Source organism: Nasonia vitripennis, chromosome 1 (assembly GCF_009193385.2).
Source record: "Nasonia vitripennis strain AsymCx chromosome 1, Nvit_psr_1.1, whole genome shotgun sequence".
In the NCBI taxonomy this organism is placed as follows: Eukaryota; Metazoa; Arthropoda; class Insecta; order Hymenoptera; family Pteromalidae; genus Nasonia; species Nasonia vitripennis.
The window spans coordinates 32,731,203-32,753,593 of NC_045757.1; the positions used below are offsets into that span (position 1 = coordinate 32,731,203).

The 22,391-nt window shown below is 49.2% G+C and overlaps 2 protein-coding genes across 8 annotated transcripts; both read right to left on the bottom strand.

The window, feature by feature from the left end:
• Positions 1–140: 140 nt before the first annotated feature.
• Positions 141–2,662, bottom strand: LOC100120046 (dual specificity protein phosphatase CDC14A-like). Of its 4 annotated transcripts, none has more exons than XM_001603678.5 (9): positions 2,438–2,662; positions 2,166–2,313; positions 1,874–2,084; positions 1,530–1,777; positions 1,199–1,460; positions 1,005–1,134; positions 746–924; positions 522–655; positions 141–458 (listed from the first exon to the last, which is right to left on the bottom strand). In XM_001603678.5, exons 2-9 carry the CDS (start codon positions 2,233–2,235, stop codon positions 211–213), a joined length of 1,482 nt encoding a protein of 493 aa, XP_001603728.2. In that variant the 5' UTR covers positions 2,236–2,313; positions 2,438–2,662; the 3' UTR covers positions 141–210. The 4 variants fall into 4 exon arrangements, with proteins under 4 accessions (XP_001603728.2, XP_008215192.1, XP_032455248.1 ...); XM_008216970.3 differs by having other exon boundaries at positions 2,166–2,292; positions 2,438–2,656; XM_032599357.1 differs by having other exon boundaries at positions 1,530–1,801; positions 2,438–2,648.
• On the bottom strand, positions 2,438–16,312 carry LOC100120079. Of its 4 annotated transcripts, none has more exons than XM_031921399.2 (4): positions 15,952–16,312; positions 11,206–11,276; positions 6,314–10,939; positions 2,438–6,222 (listed from the first exon to the last, which is right to left on the bottom strand). In XM_031921399.2, the coding sequence occupies exons 1-4, from the start codon at positions 15,968–15,970 to the stop codon at positions 5,671–5,673; spliced, it is 5,268 nt and encodes a 1,755-aa protein (XP_031777259.1). In that variant the 5' UTR covers positions 15,971–16,312; the 3' UTR covers positions 2,438–5,670. The 4 variants fall into 4 exon arrangements, with proteins under 4 accessions (XP_031777259.1, XP_031777260.1, XP_031777258.1 ...); XM_031921400.2 differs by having other exon boundaries at positions 15,944–16,301; XM_031921398.2 differs by having other exon boundaries at positions 6,314–10,960; positions 15,944–16,301.
• Positions 16,313–22,391: the final 6,079 nt, after the last annotated feature.

Here is a 22,391-nt window from a genome sequence, read left to right on the forward strand (position 1 = left end):
AGGTTATGAAGTGTCGAGCGTCGGGGCTCGAAACGGCTTATACGGTTGGTCGCACTGATTTAACCGCGAAAATTGAAAACGCAATTTTCGTAGCTATGGGTTGGTAGCAATGTTTACGAAATTCGAACCAAAGCGCGCAATTATTGATTTACACTTTTTTTTTATTTTTTAACATTTTCAGTACGTCAGGATTACAGCAGTGCTTGGTTTTTAACGGAAATTCTGGCGAACGAACGGTATTCTCGGATCGAACAATTGTTCGACGTTATTCGCCCTCGTTCTCCTCATCTTTATCTCGTTCAACTTGTCGCCTTGTGTCATCGCCCTACTGTTCTCCCCCTCGTCCACCGTGTTTTGGGGCTTAGGAGTGCCGATTCCCGAACTTTCTCGGGCGGAAGAGCAGCGGAGATTCAAATTTGCCGGACGTTCGATTCTTTCTTTTTGAAGCTTCAGTTTCTCTGAAAGGTCGATTTTTTTCTCTGTCGCGTGTTTTTCTATAAGTTTTTTTAGCATATGCTCACCACTTTTAGTTCTGTTCAAGGTTTCCTTGCTCAAGTACTCTCTGAAACGAACTTTTCTGTCGAACTTGGCAGCCACAGAGTATACTCCACGCTTGTGGTGCAGTATCAGGTTCTCGTCTCCGTGGTACTTCATCCTGAAATTAGGACGATGCAATATTTAATTTTTTAATATTACAGTGAAAGAGATGGTTGATAATGATAAAAAAAAAATGAAATTGTCGCACCTGTACCGACGGCCTTCGCGCCACAGGCTTGACTCCATCTCCTCGAGCCAGGACTGCTGGTGTCCTATGATTGACCCAGGCCTGCATATCCTCAGCCAAGCGATCGCCTCTCTGGCCGTCATCCGATAATGTTTCATGACATACGCGGCTATCAGCGTCCCCGTCCTCCCCAGACCAGCCTGTACCCAAAATCGATTATTTTACTCATCCATTTTGCATTTAACGATTAAAATGATAAAATTTTCTACACGCTCTATACTTTGCAGTGTACGGCGATAGCGCCCCTTGTGCTCTCGGCTATGTGTAAAAATTGCTTGAGGACTTTTTTCGGCGGAACCGTACCGTCCGGGAAGAAGATGTCGTAGTGCAGTATACCGGCGTTCGTAAACCTGAGCGAGAATGATTTTGATGCTTAGTCTTAGAAAAAAAAATGCAAATATCACGTGTACATGCCTGAAGGACTCGTAAGTCTTGCGATTGAGTCTGACGACAGCTGCGACTTCATTTTTCATAAAGTAGTTCAGGTACTTTTCCGGGTAGTGCGACGTGGTGCCCTGTTCGGTGTTGGGACCCAGGAAGGCTAGGAATTTACGAGGTACTATCCAATTTAGGTCGCCGTTCTTTATCTGCTCGTACTTCTCGTACTCCCTCGCGTCGAAATCTTCGAGATTAAAGAAGCCGAGGGACGACGCTTTGCTCAGGGCGTTTAGGCAGTCTGTTGAAAAGTAACTTAAGTTAATGGATTTTAAAAAGTGTTGCTTTTTGAAAATTTATTGTCGTTTACCGATCAAATCGATAGTGTAGTGGGCCACGCCAATGGACACGTCTCTAAAAGGCTTGAGAGGCGGTGAGCCTTTCGACGCGATCAAATCGTAAGCTTCATCGGGTGACTTGTCCAAGTAGAGAACCGAGTAAGAGGCAGCGAGATAAGCGGCGTTCGCTCGTTTCTCTGCATTCGCGGACGCGAAGTGCACGATTTTGTCGAGCTTGTAGTCTGGGTTATTCAAAATTTGGTTGACGCCGTGACAGTACCTTATGATGTGTAAAAGCCCGATGCTTTGAAATAACGATCATTTTTTTTTTTTTTTTTTTTTTTTTATCAAATTTAACAAATCGAATTGTTCAAACTTGTGAAGGCAGGCAATATTGAGGGGTCCGAAATCGCTGTAAAAGTTGTTGTACACCAGTTCCTCGTCGACGTCGAACAAGTAAACGTTCGGTGCTGTTTTTGGTACTCTCTTGCCAGGAGCCAAAGTGGCGAAGTAAAATTTGTTTTTTATGAGCTCGGAAACGGCCGTGAGGTCGGGATGCGCGAAAATACTGATCGATGTATTTGAATCTACGAATCGATCCGAGAATTATTTATTTATTTATTTTTTTTTTTAACTTTACGCGAAATGAGAAAAAGGGGAATGTATACTTTGCTGGCTGTACACCGGATTGTGATAATCACTGAAACGCGATGAGGATTTTGGCGACTGTCCGGACATAGTTGATTTTGCGGTCGTCTTCTTCTTCAGGTCATATTCCGTGCATTTTTTAATTTTCTTAACGAATACGAAAATTGTCTTGAGTGGTGACATAATGTTGGGATAAAAATTTGACATTTTAGTTGAATTTTGCTTCTGCAACGTTATCTAATCGTATATTCGTAAGTAAAATTATGTTAAATGTTTGAAGTGGAAAAATAACCTCGAATCATTGAGCTTGAGAAGGTCAGCGCGTTTCGTCCGTGGACTTGCCTGGTGGTATCGGTTTGAACTTAAAATTTTGAATTCATGGCCAAATATATTAAATGTTTATAGGTATTACTTATAATTTTGTGTTATTTCGATTAATTTTTTTTTTATTTTTTGCGTCACATTTTTAATACGTTTGTGCAGCCTTCATTTTTTTACGGCGCGAATTTTTTGCTTTATTTACATTCTAAATTTGATAAATAGGAGTAGGGTATTCGTGAAAGAGAACACAGTATATGTCATGTTAATACATTATGTATTGTTATATTATAATTTTCAAAGTTCAAACTTGTAACCTCAAAGTGTTATCAATACAAGTCACTATACAAGTACAGAATGTCGTCGGTATATTTATTCGATTACAATGCATCTCTTTTTTTCTATAAAAATTCACAAGTACCAGAAGAATATAGTAGAGATAGGATGAACATTATCGGAACGAAAATTGTCTGCTTTACATGCTTCGCTTAAAAAAATAATCTTGCATATAAATATATCTAGAAATCGTTTTGCACGCTCTCGTCATGCGATTCGCTATTACTTTGAACATAAAAAAATATAATAACGAAAACGTTATAGAAACATGAAAAAACTTCATAGCCGTCTTTCGGTGCGCGTCTAGTATAAGAAAAACAATTTGTAAATATAATATCGTATGTAAGAAGAACAACCGAAAAAAATATTTCTACATAGTATAAGAACAATAGAGAGAGAAATATCAAGTCCATAGATTTTTTCTTCAAAGCTTCGATTATTGAGTTTATTATTAATTTTTTTCGAAGAAAAGAAAAAAGTTAAATGACAAACACTGCGCTACTGAGAACATCTCTATCTAAAATACACGATACATATTGTATGTAATATATTTGTAATTATAGCTTTATATAATTCCGATCGTCAAACCGATCGAACACACCTGGCCGTCATTTGGCATAGTTTGCAGCGTTTGAATAAGTATTCGCGCTTTTAATTGTCCTAGCTATACATACACAAGTGATGGATATACACTTCAAACTTTTTCTCTCTCGCTTATATATTGCTCATTATATTTATTTCTTCGTATATTTCGTCGCAAAGTGGCATTGCGACATTATGGTCTCTCGTATAAGTATACAACTGCGGACTATATGTGTACAGACAAGTATAGTAAAGTTTTGGACGCAAGAAAAAATAACTCAAAATTTCTCATAGAGGGACATACTTTTATTGATACTTCGCTTTGTACGATTCGATTAATGACTCATCATTATACATGTCAAATTTACAAATTATAGACCTTTTGTATACTTAAAATCGAGGCGAAGAGAGTTTACAGAAGAGAAAACAATGCTATATTTAACATCCTTATACGCATAGTTCACCTCAATTCGCTTTTTTTTTTGCATAATTTTCTTTTCGTATTTTTTCATAATCAATGTTATCGACGCAATGCAACATCATAGAAATAAATAATAAAGAAACCTAAAAAGTTCATCTTCGCATATATAATGTACACATATATAAGAATTCTATATTTTTCCTTTCTCTAATTCGTCGATATACATAATATATATATATTTATATATGGCTATCCTTAATTCGTTGTCACTCTCAGCATCGATCATCTTAAAAGTTTTCTCCTAATAATGATAATAATAATAATAATAAAAATCATGCTCATAATAAAGAATTACAATAATTAATAAGTGTGGGTTTGCTGAGCGCAAAACCTCTCTTTGGATTCGAACACGAGCGACGAGCCTGGTACGCGTGTCAATCGCGACGCACAGCTCGTCGATCGCCGTTTTACTCGTTATCATATCATATATATATATATTTATGTATCGTATATAAATTACACATCTTTCGTTTTATCTTCATTGTTTATTTTTTACCTAAACATTAATAAGGCCCCTTTGGGCTGCCTCTATACTCGTCTGCTGATAATAACACTCTCTCTTTCTAAATCATAATCGCCTTCGCAGATTCGACGAGATTTTTTGTTTTTACTTTTTACTCTTTGTTACTTATTTAATTACAACTTAACGAGCTAGCATAGTGAGAGCGCATGTATGTATAATTGCTATAAGTCGTAGATGTACAGTATAACATCGCTAGACGAAGTCAGTCGTCTCGTATTTACACGTAAACACAGCAGTATTACACACTCACAGAGAGAATAATTATGTAGAATCGCCATTACAAGTACCTTATATAGGGTGAGCTCTTTTTTGCTCTCACTCGCGCGCACGTATACACTTCCATGCAAATTCATTCCGCGGCATTCGTCGTGACACACATAGATATGTAAGAGAAAGAGTCACCCTATACCTATATGCATATAAGGTTGTAGGCACAATCTATACATATGAAATTGCATTGTCGATAGAGCGAGTACAAGTTTCGCTCGGTCGACAAGCGTAATTCAGCATCATTGTTTTTATTTTATTTTTTTCTATACTGTAATTGTTTTTTTTTTTCGTCGCGCTTCCGGTGCTCGAGGAAAGAGGAAAAACATCGCGACTCCGCGGTGCGCACCAAAAGTAAGAGAAGAACCGATATACGAGCGACTCGGTTACACACACACACACACACGATGAGATACTATACGTAATATTTGGAGAGAAAATTGTTTACTTTACGAGATACTATGTTTACACTAATAGTAGAATTAAAAAAAAGAAAGCAAGGAATGCTTTCTTCGTTTCGCACCTGATACATGCGTAATGTGCACCTTTGTGTGTCTCTACCGAGTTTATACAATCGTTAAAGTAGTTTCGCGTGTGATGTAAATCATTGGACGGCATCGCTCTCTTATTACCTTCTCTCTCGTTTTAAACTCAAATACGCATATTTATGTTAATATATATCAGGCATCGACGTGGACTCGCTCGGTTACAACAAAAGGGCGAGTCCAGGTCGAACCTCATCGCGTCGATCGCATTAAATTACTCTACAGTCAGTATACACGATTCAGCCTTATCCCGACGCACTTAACACGCGATTCGAAGCCTTTTGGAGTCTCATAGCACATCGCATCGAAGCCTCATTTATTATGTACAAGTGTTATATGTATAAATCAGTATACAGCCTCGATGCAATCATCTCCAAAAAGCTTTACCTATATAATTTTATCAGCGAATGCCGTGCCAACGACACTTACACCGCGGGCTTAGTCCTCGAGCGCCCAGCTCTACTCCTCAGACCTCATTCGTGGTGTGCCTTGACACCCAGAAGCTTGGCGGCGTCGTCCACCGAGGATTGAAGTACCCGGTCGATCAAGTTCTTGTCCCCGATGCCGAGTAGGTTGGAGATGAGATCGCTGTTGTCGCTGTTGTCGCCGGCGTCGACGCTTGGAGAAACACCGGCGGTGAGTTTACCCGTGAGGGTGGTCAGCTTCTCGTAAGGATTGAAGCGCATGAGTCCACTGGGCGCAGCGTCGGCAGTGGCGACGCTCGCGACCTGGGGTAGTGAGGTGCGCTGCTGTTGCTGCGCCATCTGGGACGAGTGTTGCTGAGAGCGAGGCGTTATCGTGGGCGGTTGGCTCATGCCCGTGTCCTCGTCGCCGCTCGTGCCCACGTACATGCTGGAGTCGACGCACGACTCGCATTTCTTGCGGTGGCGAAGCATGCTGTGCTTCAGGGTGAAGCGCCGGCAGCAGATGTCGCATGAGAACGGGCGTTCGCCCGTGTGGGTGCGCATGTGGCGACGGAGGTCCTCGGCCGACCAGAAGCGACGCATGCAGAAGGCGCAGACGACCTGTGAACGAGCGAATGAGTCGAGAGTTAGTTTGATTGTCGATTTTGAAAAAAAAGAGTTGTTAGATCGCGTTGTGGAGGTTTCAAATTACCTTTCTGTTGCTGTAGTCGGGGAACCGCCTGCCCTCGCCATCGCTAGGGTTCTGGGGTGGCGGTGGTGGCTGCGGTGGCATGGGCTCGTCGGCACCGTCAAAGTCCATTTCCAGGGCACCCTTGGCGACGAGCATCTCGTAGGAGCGCTCGTGGTTGTCCTTGATGTGCTCGAGGCAGTCGTTCCTCTCGGAGAAGCCGCTGTCGCAGAGGTGGCACTTGAAAGGCGCAGCTTCGGAGTTGTTGGCGCTGCTGTTGCCGCTGTTGTTGGGTCCCGGCGACGAAGTAGGCGAGTTCTTCCTGGATGCGTTGTTGTTGTTGTTGTTGTTGTTGATGCCGTTCTTGGCTGGATCGGCGATCGGCGTGGAGCTCATACCCTCGAGGCGGTCGGCCAGGTTCTCGGCCATGTTATCAGAGACCCCGGACGACTGGCTCTCGTAGCCGCTCTGGTCGGTACCTTGCTGCTGCTGTTTATGGCAGTCCTGAGGCTCGGCGCACTCCTGGACGTTGCACTGCTGGGTCGGGTGGACGGACTCGTCCTGGACTTGAGCCTCGTTCTGAGCTGGACTGCAGTCCTGGGGACTGTGCTGGGGTTCGCTGCAGGGCGAGTCCGGACGCGATTTCGGGCCTGTATGGCGCTGCTGGTACTGGTGCTTCGAGGACTTGTGTTTCTTGAGATTGCCGAGGGTTGAGAAGGTCGAGCTGGGGCACTGGTTGCACTTGTAGGGCCGCTCGGGCACGTTCCTCATGGCGAACTGGCTGCTGTTGTTGTTGATGCTCGGTGGCTCCTGGAGCTCCGGCGACGAGGTGCTGCGGGTTCTGCGCAGCTTCTCGATCTTGTTCTTGTGCTTGCGCAGCAGGTGACGATCGCAGTTGGACTTAGTGGTAAAGAGAAGGGAACAGTGCATGCACTGGAAGGGCTTCTGGCCCGTATGCGTGAGAATGTGACGGCGCAGCGAGGAGGTCCAGGGGAAAGGACGCTCGCAGTACGGGCAGATCACTCGGTTGGGGGCCATCGAGTAAGCGGACTTCTTCTTCTTCTTTTTCTTCATCTTCTTCTTCTTCTTCTTCGAGCAGGACGAGTGTCCGGAGTTGGCCGAGTTGACCGAGTCGGACTTCTCGTCGCTGCCCGACTGGTTGCAGTCGCTCGTCGAGGCAACCAGGCCCTCCTCGTCGCTCATGTACTGCGACTGGAAGTGCTGGTAGTGCTGGGAAGCGTTGTCCAGGATCTCGGACACGCTGGCCAGATCCTCCTGGTCCTCCTTGAGATCGCGCAGCTCGGTCTTGACCATGGCCTCGGGTACGATTGAGGTGACCTCGTCGTCATCCTCCTCCTCATCGGACTCGTCGTCCCGCTCTTTGGTGTTGAGCACGTCGTGCTCGTCGTTCTTGTGCTCGATGTGGCTGTCGATCTCCTGCTTGATCTTCTCCTTGACCCTGACCTCCTTCGTGTCCACGTCCTCGCTGCCCTTGCTCTCGATGTTGGCCTCGAGTTTGCCCCGGAGCAGACTGAGCGTCCTCTCGGTGGGTTCTCTGTGCTCCTTCTCATTCTCTTCATCGATGACGAGCTCCTCGTCGGAGTCGTTCTCCTCGGGCTTGCTGCCGCCCTTCAGCTGCGAGGCCAAGATGGCGTACTTGACCTGGTCGGATATGGCGTGCTTGCCGTAGTCACCGGGAGGGACTTGCTGTCCGAGCTTCGGCATTAGTCCACTGTAGGACTGGGACTGCTGCTGGGCGTGATGGTGCGAGCTGCCCTGGAGGTTCTGTAGAAGCGTCGGCGGATTCGCCGGCGGTCTGCCTCGGGTCGAGTGTCCGCCCCTGGGTCTCTGGCTCCAGTGCTGAGGGTGCTGCTGCTTAATGTGTCGCTCCATGTTGCTACGCAGGGTGAACCTGGCCGAGCAGTGCTCGCAGGTGAAGGGACGCTCGGTTCTGTAGCGTCGCTGCTTCTGCTTGGGCATGAGCACGCCGTTCTTGATCACCATCTTCACGGAGTTGGACGACTGCGAGTTGCCGTCCAGGTTCTTGTCCCTGGACGACGGCGTCAAGCTCTTGCTGATGAGCTTGGCGGAGGACATGAGATTGGCGTAGCCGGAGTTGTTCTGGTCCGGCTGACGGCCGCTCTGCTGGGGGAAGGCAGCGGCGCCGTAGCTCGGAGCCTGGGGCTCCACGAGGCTACCCCCGCTGGTCTGGAGTCCGCGGATCAGCTCCTTCTGCATCCTGTCCTTCATGGCGTAGTCCTGGCCGAAGAGGTGCGGGTTGAAGAGGTACGGCTGGAGGATACCGGCGGCCGCCGCGGGGAACGTTCCAAAGTTCCGGTAGAGCATTTGAGCATTGGCGTAGAATGCTTCGAGCGAGGAGGGCTGCTGGGTCTGTCCGGCCTTGAGCAGAGCTTGGGTCAGCAGTAGCTGATTGGTCGTGTTGTAGAGGTCCTTGCCCTCCTGCGTTTTCAAATTCTCGCCGTTGGCTCCTTCGGCCTTGAGAGCCGCGGCGGCGGCTGCGGCAGCCTTGGCCTTGCGGCTGAGGTCCAGCACGTCCATGCTGAGGTCGAGCGGCGCATCTTCGGCCTGGGAGACAGGGTTGCTCGACTTCTTCAGGTCCATGGGACTGGCCTGAATTCTTTGGTGTGCGGCGTCCGTTTTGGCTTCGCTGACTAGAGACACGCTGCCGTCCGACGACCTCGAGTCGAGGTCCTCCTCCTTGACCTCGCTCTCGGCTAGCTGCCGCTCGTCGCCGCGGTAGGTCAGCTCGAGGGGCTGCTGGGGTGGCCTGGGGAAGAGCTCGTGGCTGCCGATGGCGTGGAGTCCCGGCAGTCCTGGCTGCCTGAGCTTGGCCTCGTCCTTGATCCTCAGCTCGCCGGCCTGGGGATACTGGCTGATCGGCAGCTCGTCTCGCTCGCTGGGGTAGACCAGGGTCTTGCGCACCTCGTCGCGCACGTGCGAGGGTCCCCGGGGCGAGGCTCGCTCGAGGCTGCCGTCGTTGGTGGAGTCCTCGCTGGGGTGGTAGATGAGCACGCTCTTGATCTCCTCGCGTGAGAGCTTGCCGTGCCGGTTCCTCACGTGCCGCTCGCAGTTGGCCTTGGTGGTGAAGGCGTAGTTGCAGAGCGAGCATTCGTAGGGCCGGTCGCCGTTGTGCGACCTGAGGTGCCTTGTAAGGGTCTGCTTATCGGTACTGCTGTAGGGACACATGTTGCAGGGATAGGGCATGCCCGGTCCCACGCCCATGTGGGCGCGGTTGTGGCCCTTGAGGGCGCGCAGATTGGGGAACACGGCGCTGCAGAGCCGGCACGGGAACTCGCCCTTCATCTTCATCTTGCGAAATTCGGCGGCAAATGCGTCCTGGGCCTCCTCCTCGTGGTAGGACTCGGAGCAGGGCGTGCCCGAGGAGCCGGACGAGCCGAAGCTCAGCTTGATCTTGCAGTTGTCGGGCGTGCAGGCGTCGTCGCGGTTGAGGGTCTGGAGGATCGGTCCGGCGGTGTTGTTGATGATGCTCTGGATGTCGGCGAGGTCCTTGCCCTGTTCCTTGGTCTCGGGGATGGCATTGTTCTGCAGGTCCAGCCCGGCGAAGAAGTCGTCGCGGCCCGACTGGTCCTGCAGCAGCGGCTGCTGCTCGCCGGCCCTGCCGCAGTCGGTCTCGTGGGCGTCGAGGGCCGAGCGGCAGGGGAAGGCCCGCAGGCACTTGGAGCACTGGTAGGCCTTGCCGGTGGCTGGCCGGTGCAGCGACTGCTCGCAGACGGCCCGGGCGATGGTGGGGAACTTATCGGAAGAGAAGTCGACGAATGTGAGGTCGTTGAATCCGACGACGGAGTTGCGCAGGCGCTTGCGGGCACCCTCGCCCAAGTGGAGCATGAAGCGGTGGAGGATGAGCGCCCTATTGTTCTTGAAGCCAAGGCTGCAGCTCTCGCACCTGGCCGGCACGTCCGGGTGCTGGCGCTCCATGTGGGCCTCGAGCTGTTCGGCCGCGGCGAAGTCATGGAGGCCGCAGACGGCGCAGCCGAGGAGCCCGTCGGGCGGCGCGGTAGAGTCAGAGTAGCCGCCGCGGATCTCGCTCCTGGCGTTGCCCAGCAGGATCTTGTGCCTGCGCTGGCTGTCGGCCTCGTCGGCGTAGTCCGGGCAGCGGCGCTTCGCCTGGGAGGAGACGAGGAGCTCGGGCGAGTTGCGCTTGGCGACGTCGTTGTTGTTGTACTCGTCCTGCACGAGTCTGCGCTTGTTGAGCGGTCGCTCGGAGTCGCTGCTGGCCTCGGAGTCGGTGCAGCTGTGGGACGGCGAGGCCGTCCTGTGGGCCGTCCTCAGGTGCCTGTTCATGTTGCCGTTGGTCGTGAAGGCCATTTCACAGTACTTGCACTTGAAGGGCCGCTCGCCGGAGTGCACGAGTACGTGTCGGTCGAGGGAGCTGGCCGAGCTGAGGACCTTGTGGCAGACGCCGCAGGCGTAGTCGACCTCCTCGCCGCTGCAGTCGGTCGTGCTTCGGGGCGAGTTGTGGCCGCGCAGGTGGTGCGTCAGCTCCCGAGAACTCGACAGCACCGTCGGACAGGCTGGACACGGGTGGCTTCCTTCTGCTCCTGACTGCTGTGTGGGGCTTTGCTGCTGCTGCTGCTGCTGCTGCTGCTGCTGCTGCTGCTCTGACTCGACCTTGGAAATGAAAAGGTTGCACTGTAAAAGAGAGCAAGCGCTGAGCTTTAGATGCGCCTGTCTCAGTGTTGAGGAAAATTGCGCAAACGCGAATTTTTAGCGAGATAAGCACGCGCGATCCCAAGAGATGCGTTATCTCTCGCTCTTGTGAGAGATTGGCGTTATTATATCTATGTCCGCACGACAAAGAAGCAAACAAGCTGCAGATCATCCTCAAGGCTCTCGAGGAGCGAGGTAAAGGAAAAATGACGACGCTTGACACTTACCAGTGCCGATGATGCAACATCCGTTTGCCTATCGCCGTCGCGGTGATGATCAGGTCCAGTCTCGGCTGTCACTGCAAGCAGAAGAAAAGGCGATCGGTTAAACATTTTATCTTACACTTATCGATCACAAAATTACAATTAATACTGTGAAATAATTAACGCCAACGGAGCACATCCCAGCGACGATCTCGTCGCGGTACTGCTACTGTGTGGGATAAAAATTCGAGAGAGCAGAGCAGAGCTCACCGCAGCCAGCATCCGATCCCGGATGTTTGCGGCCACCTCGGGTTTCTCGGGCTGCACAAAAGAGCGAGAAATCGCGGAAACGAGGGTATGTCGTATCTACTCATGTGCGTGCATATATATATATATATATATATATATATATATATATATATATATATAAATATATATATATAAAAAAAGAGGTATCGAATCATCGCGATAAGACAAGAAAGCGAGAGAGAGAGCTGCGCGCGAACTGCGCGTTATCGGAGGAAGAAACACGAGGAATGTATAGTAATACACGTATATAGGATGTTCAGCGCTACTCTTGTATCGATCGCCTTCGCGCGGATGACGCTTTCTTTTCTCTCTCTCTCTCTCTCTCTTTCTCTCTGTGTTGAACTTGCGCTCGGATTGCGCTTATTTTCCGAGCTATTTATAGCCTCTCGCGTATTGTTCCAGCTCGTATAGACGCGAGATTTTTCTCGTTCGCCGATACGATACGTCGTTACCATCCGCCACATCGTGATTTCTCTCCGCGTCAGGGGAAGTCCCAGCGACGGCTCTCTCTCTCTCTCTCTCTCTCTCTCTCTCTCTCTCTCTCTCTCTCTCTCTCTCTCTCTCTCGTCACGCGACACACATTGCCCAAGCCAGCAGCTCTCTGTCGTAATGTAACATTGAGCCTCGCGCGGATATGTACCTATATACACATCGAGTGGTGGGGGCAGGGAACCCTTTTGTGCGAGAGCTGACACGCGCGAAATCTCTCCCGCTGATGACGCATCCGCGCACACGGCCTTCGGGCTAGCTTGTGAAAATTTTGGAGCTATAGTATATGAAAACAATAACAGCTAGAACGAATAAAAAAACATCGAGGAAAACCGCAGTGCCGACTTTTCCAAACCATAAGCCGGAAACCCGGTGTCACCCTCCTATGCGTGTGTGTGCGTGTGTGTGTGTGTGTGTGTGTATGCACGGCAGCTTTATCATCGTATTATACAGCTATAACGCGGTTTTCGCGCCGACGCAGACGGTTCACGGCCGCCTCGATAAGGAAAGATCGATCGAGCGAGTTTCCGGGAAACAGAGATGCGCCGGGGTTTCCAGGTCGATCTCGTGTTCTATATATGTGTGTATATACCTGTACGCTCTGTACTCGATCGTTACACTTATTTTCCCTCGCGTCGAGGGAGATGTGGGTATAGGAAGATCGGTAAGCGATCGGTATCGGTATTATTACGAAGAAAGTGTATATACGAGAGAAAATATTCCGATTCTCGAGGTCACTGACACACACACACACACACACACACACAGATACGATCTTCCTCGAATGAAATTCAGCTCGCGCGCCCGAATAATCGGAAAATTTCCGCTTACAGATTCCTGCGCGCTCGTATAGTACGTATTGTGCGAGAGAGAGTGTTATATAGCGCTGAGAGAGAGACACACACAATGGCCACGTTCTCGGGCCGTTCGCGCGCTCATTATCGATCTGTCCCCGCGTAAACAAAAGCATCTCTCCTGCTTCATTATCGTTTTACGTATACTTATGTCGCGCCAGATCCGCATTTCAGATTACCGATTTCTCTGACGCGCATGTAATGTTTATGCAAAGGATATAGAGAAAGAGACATTTGCATAAGCCCACGCGTTTCCTCTCTTTCAACTCCGAATTAAATTCGGTCCCTTCCCCCCCCCCCCCCCAAAAAAAACCAATCCACACCCGCGAGAGCAGAAAAAAATCAATACCCCGCAAGATGGCGCCTCCGCCATTGGCTGAGCTCTCCACCCCCGCGCGGAGCAGAGCAAGAGCGAGAGAAAACACAGCAGCGAGAGAGAGAGAGAGTCTGCGCAGACTCTCGGATGCTGCGCTTTGGAGAACCGCTAGTACAATACCCAGAGAGAGAGAGAAGCGGGGGCGTAGCCTCGACTGCCGGCCATTGGCAGGAATCCACCGCCCCGACCAATCAGCTTCCGTCGAGCGCCGGCGCACAGTCTCTTCCCTTTCTCCTCTCTCTCTCTCTCTCTCTCTCTACTTCTATCTCTTCGTTCTCCTGCAGCGCTCTGCGTTACAAGCGAGAGGAGTGACCTTTCTCTCCTCGTTTTTTACCCTGATGTGTTGCGCGGAGCGCAATTACACGTTGCCAGAGGCAACGCCGGGGAGTAATCCCCCTCGGGTTGCGTGTGTATAGGGATAAAACCGACCGGAAACACACCCACACCAGAGAGTGTAAGAGAGAGAAGATGGCGCTCGGTTAGTATGTTTCGAGAGCTCCGTAACCCTGACAACCTTGGGCTTCAGCCAGCCGGAACACCCTCCTTTCGGCATTTTTCCTCTCTCCCCCCCTCTCTCTCTCTCTCTCTCTCTCACGACTGGGAATAATTCCGCCGGGATGATTAAATTTTCACGTATACACGCGCGACTTTTCAATACGGTCATCGAGAGGCGCACGCGAGAGTATATAACATCGCGCGTGCGCATCGATCGGCTTTTAAGTATTTAAACTGCGCTCTTATAGATGTGTAATGCCATAATCGCGCCCTAACCGACAATCAAGCGGCTAAAGGAGGGAAAAACAAACTCTACACCCACACACACACACACGTAATGCAGTATACAAGCTCGGAGGGCACGTGTCGAAGCTCCGTATGCATCTTTCAGGAGTTTATTAGACGCCCGCGCGGCGAAAATTTTCCGAGTTAAAAGCCGACTCGTAAAAAGATCGAAGAGCCGTCGTGCTGCACGACTGTATGTATATAGATGCATAATGGCAAATCCGCAAGAGCCACATCATCGTGTGAGTGTCTATGAAGAAGCACGTAAGTGTGCGGGAAAAGAAAAATTAATGTCAGAAGAAGTCACAAACACACACACACACACACACACACACACATGGAGCAGTATGCGCGACAAAGGTCAGACCGAGAGCGAGAATCTATACGATAAAGCTATAAGACGCGTCGTCAGAGCTGTACTTATACGCGTCGGCGGGGGCTCGTGTCCTCTCTAACAAAAACTATCTTTTCACCCCGAGCTTACGTGGCCCAACCGAGTGAGTCCGCATCGGCCGTTTATAAGCGAGAGGCTCTAGAGCTTGGGGCGGACGCGCGCTCAGAGAGTAAGAGAGCTTAGAGCTTGCGCTAGCAGTATAAGTGTCTTATCGAGGTCGGTATTTTCTTTTTCTAGGACGCTTTTAACTTTTCCGCGTACATAATTCGCGTACGCGCAATTTCGTCATCGGGGGGGGGGGAGGGGGGGGGGTGTATAGGCGCGACCCATATGGAGAAGCTTCATTATCTCGCAACAGGTTGATCGAGCTTTTTCTCGATTTCGCAAAAGAATCGAGAGAGACAAAAGGCGCAGGTGTCGAAATCATCGCCGCGCATCATCCATCAGCACATTCATCTCTCGAGTGTCCCCGACACGATCGCCTCTCTGACGTGTGTGTTTGTAAACAGGCTGTACAGCGAAAGAGAGAAAGATCTGACGAAAGGCCGACTAGCTGCACACGACGAGAGGATTCTCGGAAGAGATGTCGTACACACCGACGTGTGTTGTTGTCAAGAGAGAGAGAGAGAGAGAGAGAGATATGGATACTTAGAGATGAGCTACTCTCCCCGAGTATATCATACAGGGCGCGGTTGGATCAATCGTACGGCTGGATTTTCAAAGGGGAGACGAGAACAGACGGCGCTGCCGAAATTCCCGAGGGGGATGATTCTGCCACGCCCTCGACTCCCTCGACTCCCCCGCACGTCGCGCCATTTTCCCGCCACTGGCATTCGAATCTCTTATTTTTCTTCTTTTCGGGAGACACAACAAAAAGCTAAAAATCTGTCATTACGCACATCCTCAACCGCGCGTGAAAAAACATTCCGCGGACTTTTGTCTCTCTACCGCCGCCGCCTCATCTGGATTATCATCGGCGCGTCTCGCCTTCGCGCGTCGCAGTTTCCGGCCGTTAATCATAGGCAGCTTGTATATGTATGCAGTGTCCCTCTCCGTTTCTGTGTCTGTGTATACGCGTATGGAAGAGAGCGGAGAGGTGGAGGTGTATTGTTGGAGAAAAATTAGCGCTGAGCTGGAGAGACTTGTGATTAGCGCGCGCGACACATTGCGACACGATGATGAGAGAGACTCAAGGCTCTCTATACGCGATATATTTCGTATCGAGTATACACGAGGTGGACCGGATAATTCAGAGTTTGCATGCCGCGTCACGGAAAAGCGGGGAGATGAGACGTACGCGGTGTTGCATCGTCCTAACAGGTGGAATTAGTCGGCCGATTTTTCGATGCTCTATGACGCGGCAGCGAGAGGAGAAAAAAATAGGTTGTAAGCTTCTTTGTCGCACAAATATCTCCTCGGCAGCTCTTACAAAAACAAAAGAAACTTACGTAACGCTTCGGAACACGGACGCTTTTGCGGAAAATCGAAAAAAAAATTCATCATCTTCCCGCGTAACACATTTACCCGAATACTTGTACGAGATAAGAAAAACGCACGCACTCGCTCACCTTTCACGGAGAAATCCATGCCGCACTGGGACGACTGTGTGTATCGGATAGACTCTCAGCTGCACTGCGCCGACGATGTCCCGGTCCTGCGGTATGCACACGCGAACATGCCGGAATCTCACTGCCTCTCTCTCTCTCTCTCTCTCTCTGTTATTTGTTGTTATACTCGAGTATATTTCACAGAAAAAAAAATCACTCTCCGTCCTTCACCGCACCTCACTGAGCTAGAAGATGCACTTGGTGCGCGCGCGACTGAGACTCGTTCTCTATCTCTCGCGAGAGAAGACAAACACTCCGGCGGCGCCGACTCGCCGAGGAGAAGTGACTATCCCGACGATTTCTCTCCTGCGCTCGACCGGCAGCAGCAGCAGCGGCGGCGGCGGCGGCGGCGGCAGCAGCGCACATCTTCTCCCACTCCCCTCTCTCTCTCTCTCTCTCTCTCGGCTCTCTTTCTGCGGCTGCTGTGCGGAGCGCCTGTAACCCCCACTACTCTACTCGGCTGCTGCGGCTGCTCTTCTTTTACCTGCGCGCGTGTGAGTGTGTAAGGTGAGAGGGGAGAGAGAGAGAGCAGCCCCCGATGGCTACAGCGTGTTTCCCCTCGAGCTTTCCCCCACCGCGCTGGCCTCTCTCTCTCTCTCTCTCTCTCTCTCTGGACGGTACTGCGCTGTCCTCCCGCACATCATACTTATATACGTACGCGCGAGAGAGTTTTTTTCCTGGCGCTTTTCTTCGAAATTATTCTCTGCTTAAGCTTCGAATTCCGCACGAGCGGAGAACTTTGTATGTATACGTGTGTGCGGTGGGCATATCTTCGAAAACGGAAACCAACACCGGACAGTGTCGCGTCGACGGCTGCATACCCGCATCGACGTCGCCGCCGCCGGCGTCTGACTCCGAGGCGCGCACGTCCATGATACCGACGCTCTGCATCTGCTCTACACTTATGCTTCTGTTTTCGAAATGAATTTTCACGCTCGCTTTGAATAATAGCCGATTTATAAACTCTCTCTCTCTCTCTCTCTCTCTACGACCGATTGTTTATCCACCGATGCATTATATACACGCGATTAACATATAATCGCCGGCGCTCGGAAATATTTACGCGCTGCACAGCCAATCGCGTATGCTAATCCGATTCCAGTGCCAGTATCCCGCAGCCCCCGTGAATTACCATAGCCCGAAAAAACATCTCCCGCGAGAGCTCTTGTCTAATATTTTCTCGAATTTTACCATTCGTGGCAGCAGCGCGCTGTGTCGTACACGAGAAAAGCTCGTGGATATTTACGTTATAGGTACACGCGTGAAAAATCTGAGAATCCGATCTGTAATAGCGCGGCGACCGTTGTTCATTCTCTCTCTCTCTCTCTCTCTCTCTCTCTCTCTCTCTCTCTCTCTCGTGTTTTTTCACTGCAGAGACTGACCTTATGCAAATCCGATGCGCCTATACCTGCGAGAGAGAAAAGATCGAGGGTTGAGACGCGGTATATACTGTATGCGAGATGGACCATATTTTTTGTCCACATAGCTCTCCAGAGAGAGAGAGAGAGAGGAAGATTAGAGGGCTCTCTGTTGGCCGTCATTACGCGAGATCTCATTGTCCGCGGGGCTTTATCTGTGCGGTTGACTTCTCGACGGTTGCTCGCTGACCTGCGATAAGTCGATCGCTGCGTGCGCTGTTTACGACTACGGCAAAAAACGGGACATTAAAGGGTCCAGCCGCGACGACTTGACCTTCCCGCCAATTTTTTGCGGCGCTGACTTTAGCTGCTTATTCCGAGACTCGCATCGGGAGAGACGCACTGAGATATGGACAGTGTTATGTATATATATATATATATATATATATATATATATATAGTGAGAGACGCGCGCGCGCGCGAGTGAGGCGATCGATAAGAGCTCGCCATCACGGACTCGTCGACGCGGGCCAAGGCCTCGAGGTGAGCTGTGTGCCGGAGCGTCGTCGTGCGCCGAGCCAAGAAGAGAGATTCAGCTCACCTTGTCGCAGAGGAGTATTAGCTGCTCTTTTTTCCATGTGTGTGTGTGTTTGTACGTATGTATACCTATATACGTAGACTCTGCAGGACACCTGCAGTGCACGAGTTTGCGGATACGTGTGTGCTATATGTGGCTTAGTTTAGGAGGATCGATATAGAGGGAGGTTGATGTGTGTGAGCGACGTCTTGAGAGCGAGCTGAGAGGGACGTTTTGGTCGAGATGTGCGGCGTTGATTCGAATATCGATTTTTGAGTTTTTTTACGAACGTTGAGATGCCATCGACAATGATCGATGTTTGATAGTATTAATTTTCAAAATAACACAGTATATAACATGCATAAAAAAAAAAATGAATCTCGGCACACAACCCCGCAGAATCACGTCAAACATAAACAGTCTTCCCAATCCTCGTATATCTGCCCATTTAATCGCTCCAATTGATGGGCGTCGACATCGCCACCCGCAGCGCCAAATAAAGACACACACATACAGAAGTAAGCATATGTGCAAATCCAGAAAAAAACGGACACTTTTCGGGGTCTGAGTGAACGAAATTGAAATTTGAGGGCACACCTTTCAGACCAACTTTTTTGGGTTCCTTAGGCCACCCAGAACCCGAAAAACTTTGGGTTCCCGCGATTACGAAATACTTATTTTTTTTGCCGGGCACTTTAAATTCTCTTATGGGAATTTAACATGGGAAAAATAAACGCAAATTAGCCATGTTTCAACTTTAGCCACTTAGTGTCCGAAGGCGCAATTAAAAAATGGGTATTACTATAGGACCGAAGTATTAAGAGAGAGAGAGAGCTTTAATTTAAGGCCTGGTGAGTTAAGAATAATTGTCTGGATAAAAAATTGCCTAGGCTTGAAAATAGCGAAAAATCGTAAAAACTCCCATTTTTAAAATCCTTATAACTTTTGATCCCAGCCGTCAATATCAACCATCCGGGGCTCAAATTGAAGCTTATTACTTCTACTTTTGTTTTAGAAATTTAGATCAACCTTTTAGTTGTTTGATCAGTTATATATATATATGCCCATCAATTGTAGCTATTTTTTGATATTTTTCGATGTCATATACATAGCTGATGAAACCGGTAAAATGTTTAATCTGATTCTTGAAAGCGAAATTAGAAGAAAAGAGCTTTAATTTGAGGGCCGAGTGGTTAAAATTGACCGCTAGGATCAAAAGTTATAAGAATTTTAAAAGTGAGAAAAATGGCTGATTTTTGTAGAAAATCCAAGTTTTCATGATTTTTCGCTATTTTCAAGCCTAGACAACTTTTTACCTAGGCAATTATTTTTAACTCACCAGCTCTTAAGTTGAAGCTCTCTCTTAATACTTCGATCCTAGTAATACACATTTTTGGATTGCGCCTTCGGATATTAAGTAGATGAATTGGAACCATGGCTTATTTTCGCTCATTTTCTCCATGTCAAATTCCTATAAGAGAATTTAAAGTGCACGGCAAAAAAATAAGTTTTCTGGATTTGCACATATAAACGCGATCCAATGTATACAAGCCAATTCCCTCGCGAATTCCGGCGAATCAGCGGGAGGCAGATGTCCTCTTACATAACGCACACAATGAGCAGCATCGCACGAATCGCGCATCAAGTATATGCACCCTTTCGTTTCGCACAGGTTGCCGCGCATTGTATGATACACACACACACTCGTGCGTATTATACGATACACCTATACATGCCGGTATACAGTTGGACAGGCACAATAAGGTGCGGAAATAAATGGCCAAAGGGACGAGGGGGTCGCAGGTAGATTTTTTAAAAGTAGCCGAGGGGTGTCATTGCAGGAAGGATGGACAGGGGTCTTCGAGTAAGACAGAGAGAGGAAGAGATGATGCTTGGGAATAGTGGCCGATTGTCCAGAGGAAGTATAATTGTATAATCGTTGTGCAGTTGTGCGCAAAACTGAGACGAGACGCGATGACGGGCCAGTGCTGCAGTGTTTGAGTCGCTTCTTTTTCTTAAGTTTGTCGTCCTGAAAAATGTATACTACGCGCGCACGAATAAAAGAAATTCTCCATGAAAATTTAAAATTTCTATAGACGAATTAAGAAGCCGAAGAGAAATGCGCATCGGCGCAGCGAGCCTCTGTACCCTACCCATATCCGTCAGTCACATCGCGGCCTCTCTGCATCTCCTCTATAACAAAATGTAAAACAGCGCAGTCCCAAAGAGGAAGTGCCAAAAGCCCATTAAGCACAATAGCCTGGACAAAAAGCCCGAAAGGGATGATCCACACAGGCTATACGATATACATGTACGCGGGCACAGGTTTTGTCATTCAATTTCTGCAATTACCAGCCGTAGCCTCTCGCTATACTCGGCCATTGTCCCTCGCGTATACGCGGGGCGAAAATGTGTTTGGGTTTTTCGCCAGGTATGGACCGTCCGACGGTTTCCTACAGCACAATGTGTGCGTGTGTGTGTACACAGCACGCTTAGATGAATCACGCGAAAAGACGCTCTGCACCGCTGCACAGGTCAACCCTTTTTTCCTCTACGTCTCCTGAGGGTCACATACGCGCGCCCTTCCGCGAATAATGGACAGTTTGCAAACGTTCTTTTCAACCTTATGCCTCGCTCTGTTGTCGAGAGGAGATGAGAGATCGTTATTGCGGGCTTCCTTCGGAGAATCGTTAGAAAACAGTTCGAGGTAGCGAGCGAGAATCATTACATGTTATTGAAAGCAAAACGAGAAAACGCCGCGCGCCGATAGCATCTCGCGCTGATGCTGAAAACGACTGTATGACGCGTATTTAAGATGTTTCTAGTCGCGTCATACCGATCGTCGAGACGGATCTTAAGTGCTCTCTCTCTCTCTCTCACTCTGTCTATCGATCGGCGGCGTCGTTAGAGGCAGGCAATTAACCTATGGCTATAGACGCGTAGCGCAGCTACTGTCTCGACTTTTCGCGGTGCGCCGCTTCGTAATTAGGCAAGAGTCGACGAGACGCGCCGGAGATTTCTTTCTCCTAATTGCGGAGGATATAGCTTTTCTCGTCGGAAATGTACGAGATCCATATACGTGAGAGAGAGAGATGCGCAGCGTTATTTAGAAAATTTCCTACAGTCGCGCGCGTTGCCCCATAAAACTCTGGAAAGCTAATGATTCATCGGACTGCTCAGTTTGTGTGTATTTAAGCTGCGGCTAATTGATGTAGGCTATTGAGTTTACACGTGCAGTATAGCTCTCGTGTGTTATATATGCGTGCCCCGAATCGACTTTGTTAATATTGTTGCTCGTTTTTACACTCTATATATCGTATATGCCATTCGCAAAATGAAAACAAAAAGACAAAAAAAAAAAACGCTATACGCGCGAACTTTCCCGATCCTCTCGGGAACAAACAACTCCTCCCCCTTCTCATCTCAAGCGTCGTATATAATATAGAGCGAAGACGGTAGGTAAAACTAGCTCATCCATATCCGCAGAGCCGAAAATTCCTCGGATTCTCATTGTCCTCTTCTCAGCGACGAGGAGCTGAAACCCGAAGCACTGGACCTTTCCCCCCCCCCGAGCATCTCGAGAGTAAGTACCCACCCACTTTTACCGTATGCACAATAGACCGCTTCTCCAAATAAGCCCCAATAAAACCGAAAGAGATTAGGACGTCGGGCGCAAGAGTCGGCCTGTATACCATAATATATTGAGACGGCAGGGGCTGTAAAATCTCGAGCATGCGCGCAGATCTCACGCGGCGCGTGTCTGAGCAGCGAGAAAATTTGGCGACGGCGAGACGCGCTTCTAATAGCTGAGGTACAATTGCCAGCTTTGAGGCGCACTTATAGCTGCGAGATGGATGTCACTTTTACTGCTTTTAAAGCCTCGAGCAATCCGTGAAAGTACAGACACGGTGTAGAACGAAGCGAAGCCAGGGAGTCTGATGTTTGCTTGTACGGAGATACTGCCCCCCCCTCCCCTCCGCCCTTCTCGTTAGAAGTGAATCGGACAGCGCAAAGGAATGCTTATGGCGGTGGGTGCGTATAGGGTATAAGCGCGAGAGTAAACGTGGACACCGGGTACCGCCGGGCTACGCGATGATCTCTCGGCTTGGAAGAGCCATAAATTTGCGCGCGTCTAATAGCCGAGTATACAGCTCGACCGTTTCGGGGAAAAATGTTCTGGTCTTCGAGAGCGTATGCTGCGAATTCGAGTATTTTCGCGTGCAGTACCGTATACCTGCGCGCGCCGGATTTTCCAGATATTCATGAAATATTATCGAACTTTTAGCAGTTGTAAAATTTATGACAAACTAACCTTTTCCTCTCACTCTCCTATGCACAGAAAGACGGGGAAGAGATCGAAAAAGCCCCGCCGCGTCTCTCTCTCTCTCTCTCTCTCTCTTACGTAAGAGACGAGCAAACAGATCTGCCGTGTGTGTGCGTGTGTGCCGGAGCGTCGCGAGAGATTC

Coding starts and splice junctions, on each gene's coding strand:
- LOC100120046 (XM_032599357.1), bottom strand. CDS start 2,235: ATGTCCGGACAGTCGCCAAAATCCTCATCGCGTTTCAGTGATTATCAC. Junction 1,135..1,198: donor AAGACTTACGAGTCCTTCAG/GCATGTACACGT, acceptor ATTCTCGCTCAG/GTTTACGAACGCCGGTATAC. Junction 656..745: donor CGCGAAGGCCGTCGGTACAG/GTGCGACAATTT, acceptor TCCTAATTTCAG/GATGAAGTACCACGGAGACG.
- LOC100120079 (XM_031921397.2), bottom strand. Junction 10,961..11,205: donor ATGTTGCATCATCGGCACTG/GTAAGTGTCAAG, acceptor TCTCTTTTACAG/TGCAACCTTTTCATTTCCAA. Junction 6,223..6,313: donor CCGACTACAGCAACAGAAAG/GTAATTTGAAAC, acceptor GCTCGTTCACAG/GTCGTCTGCGCCTTCTGCAT.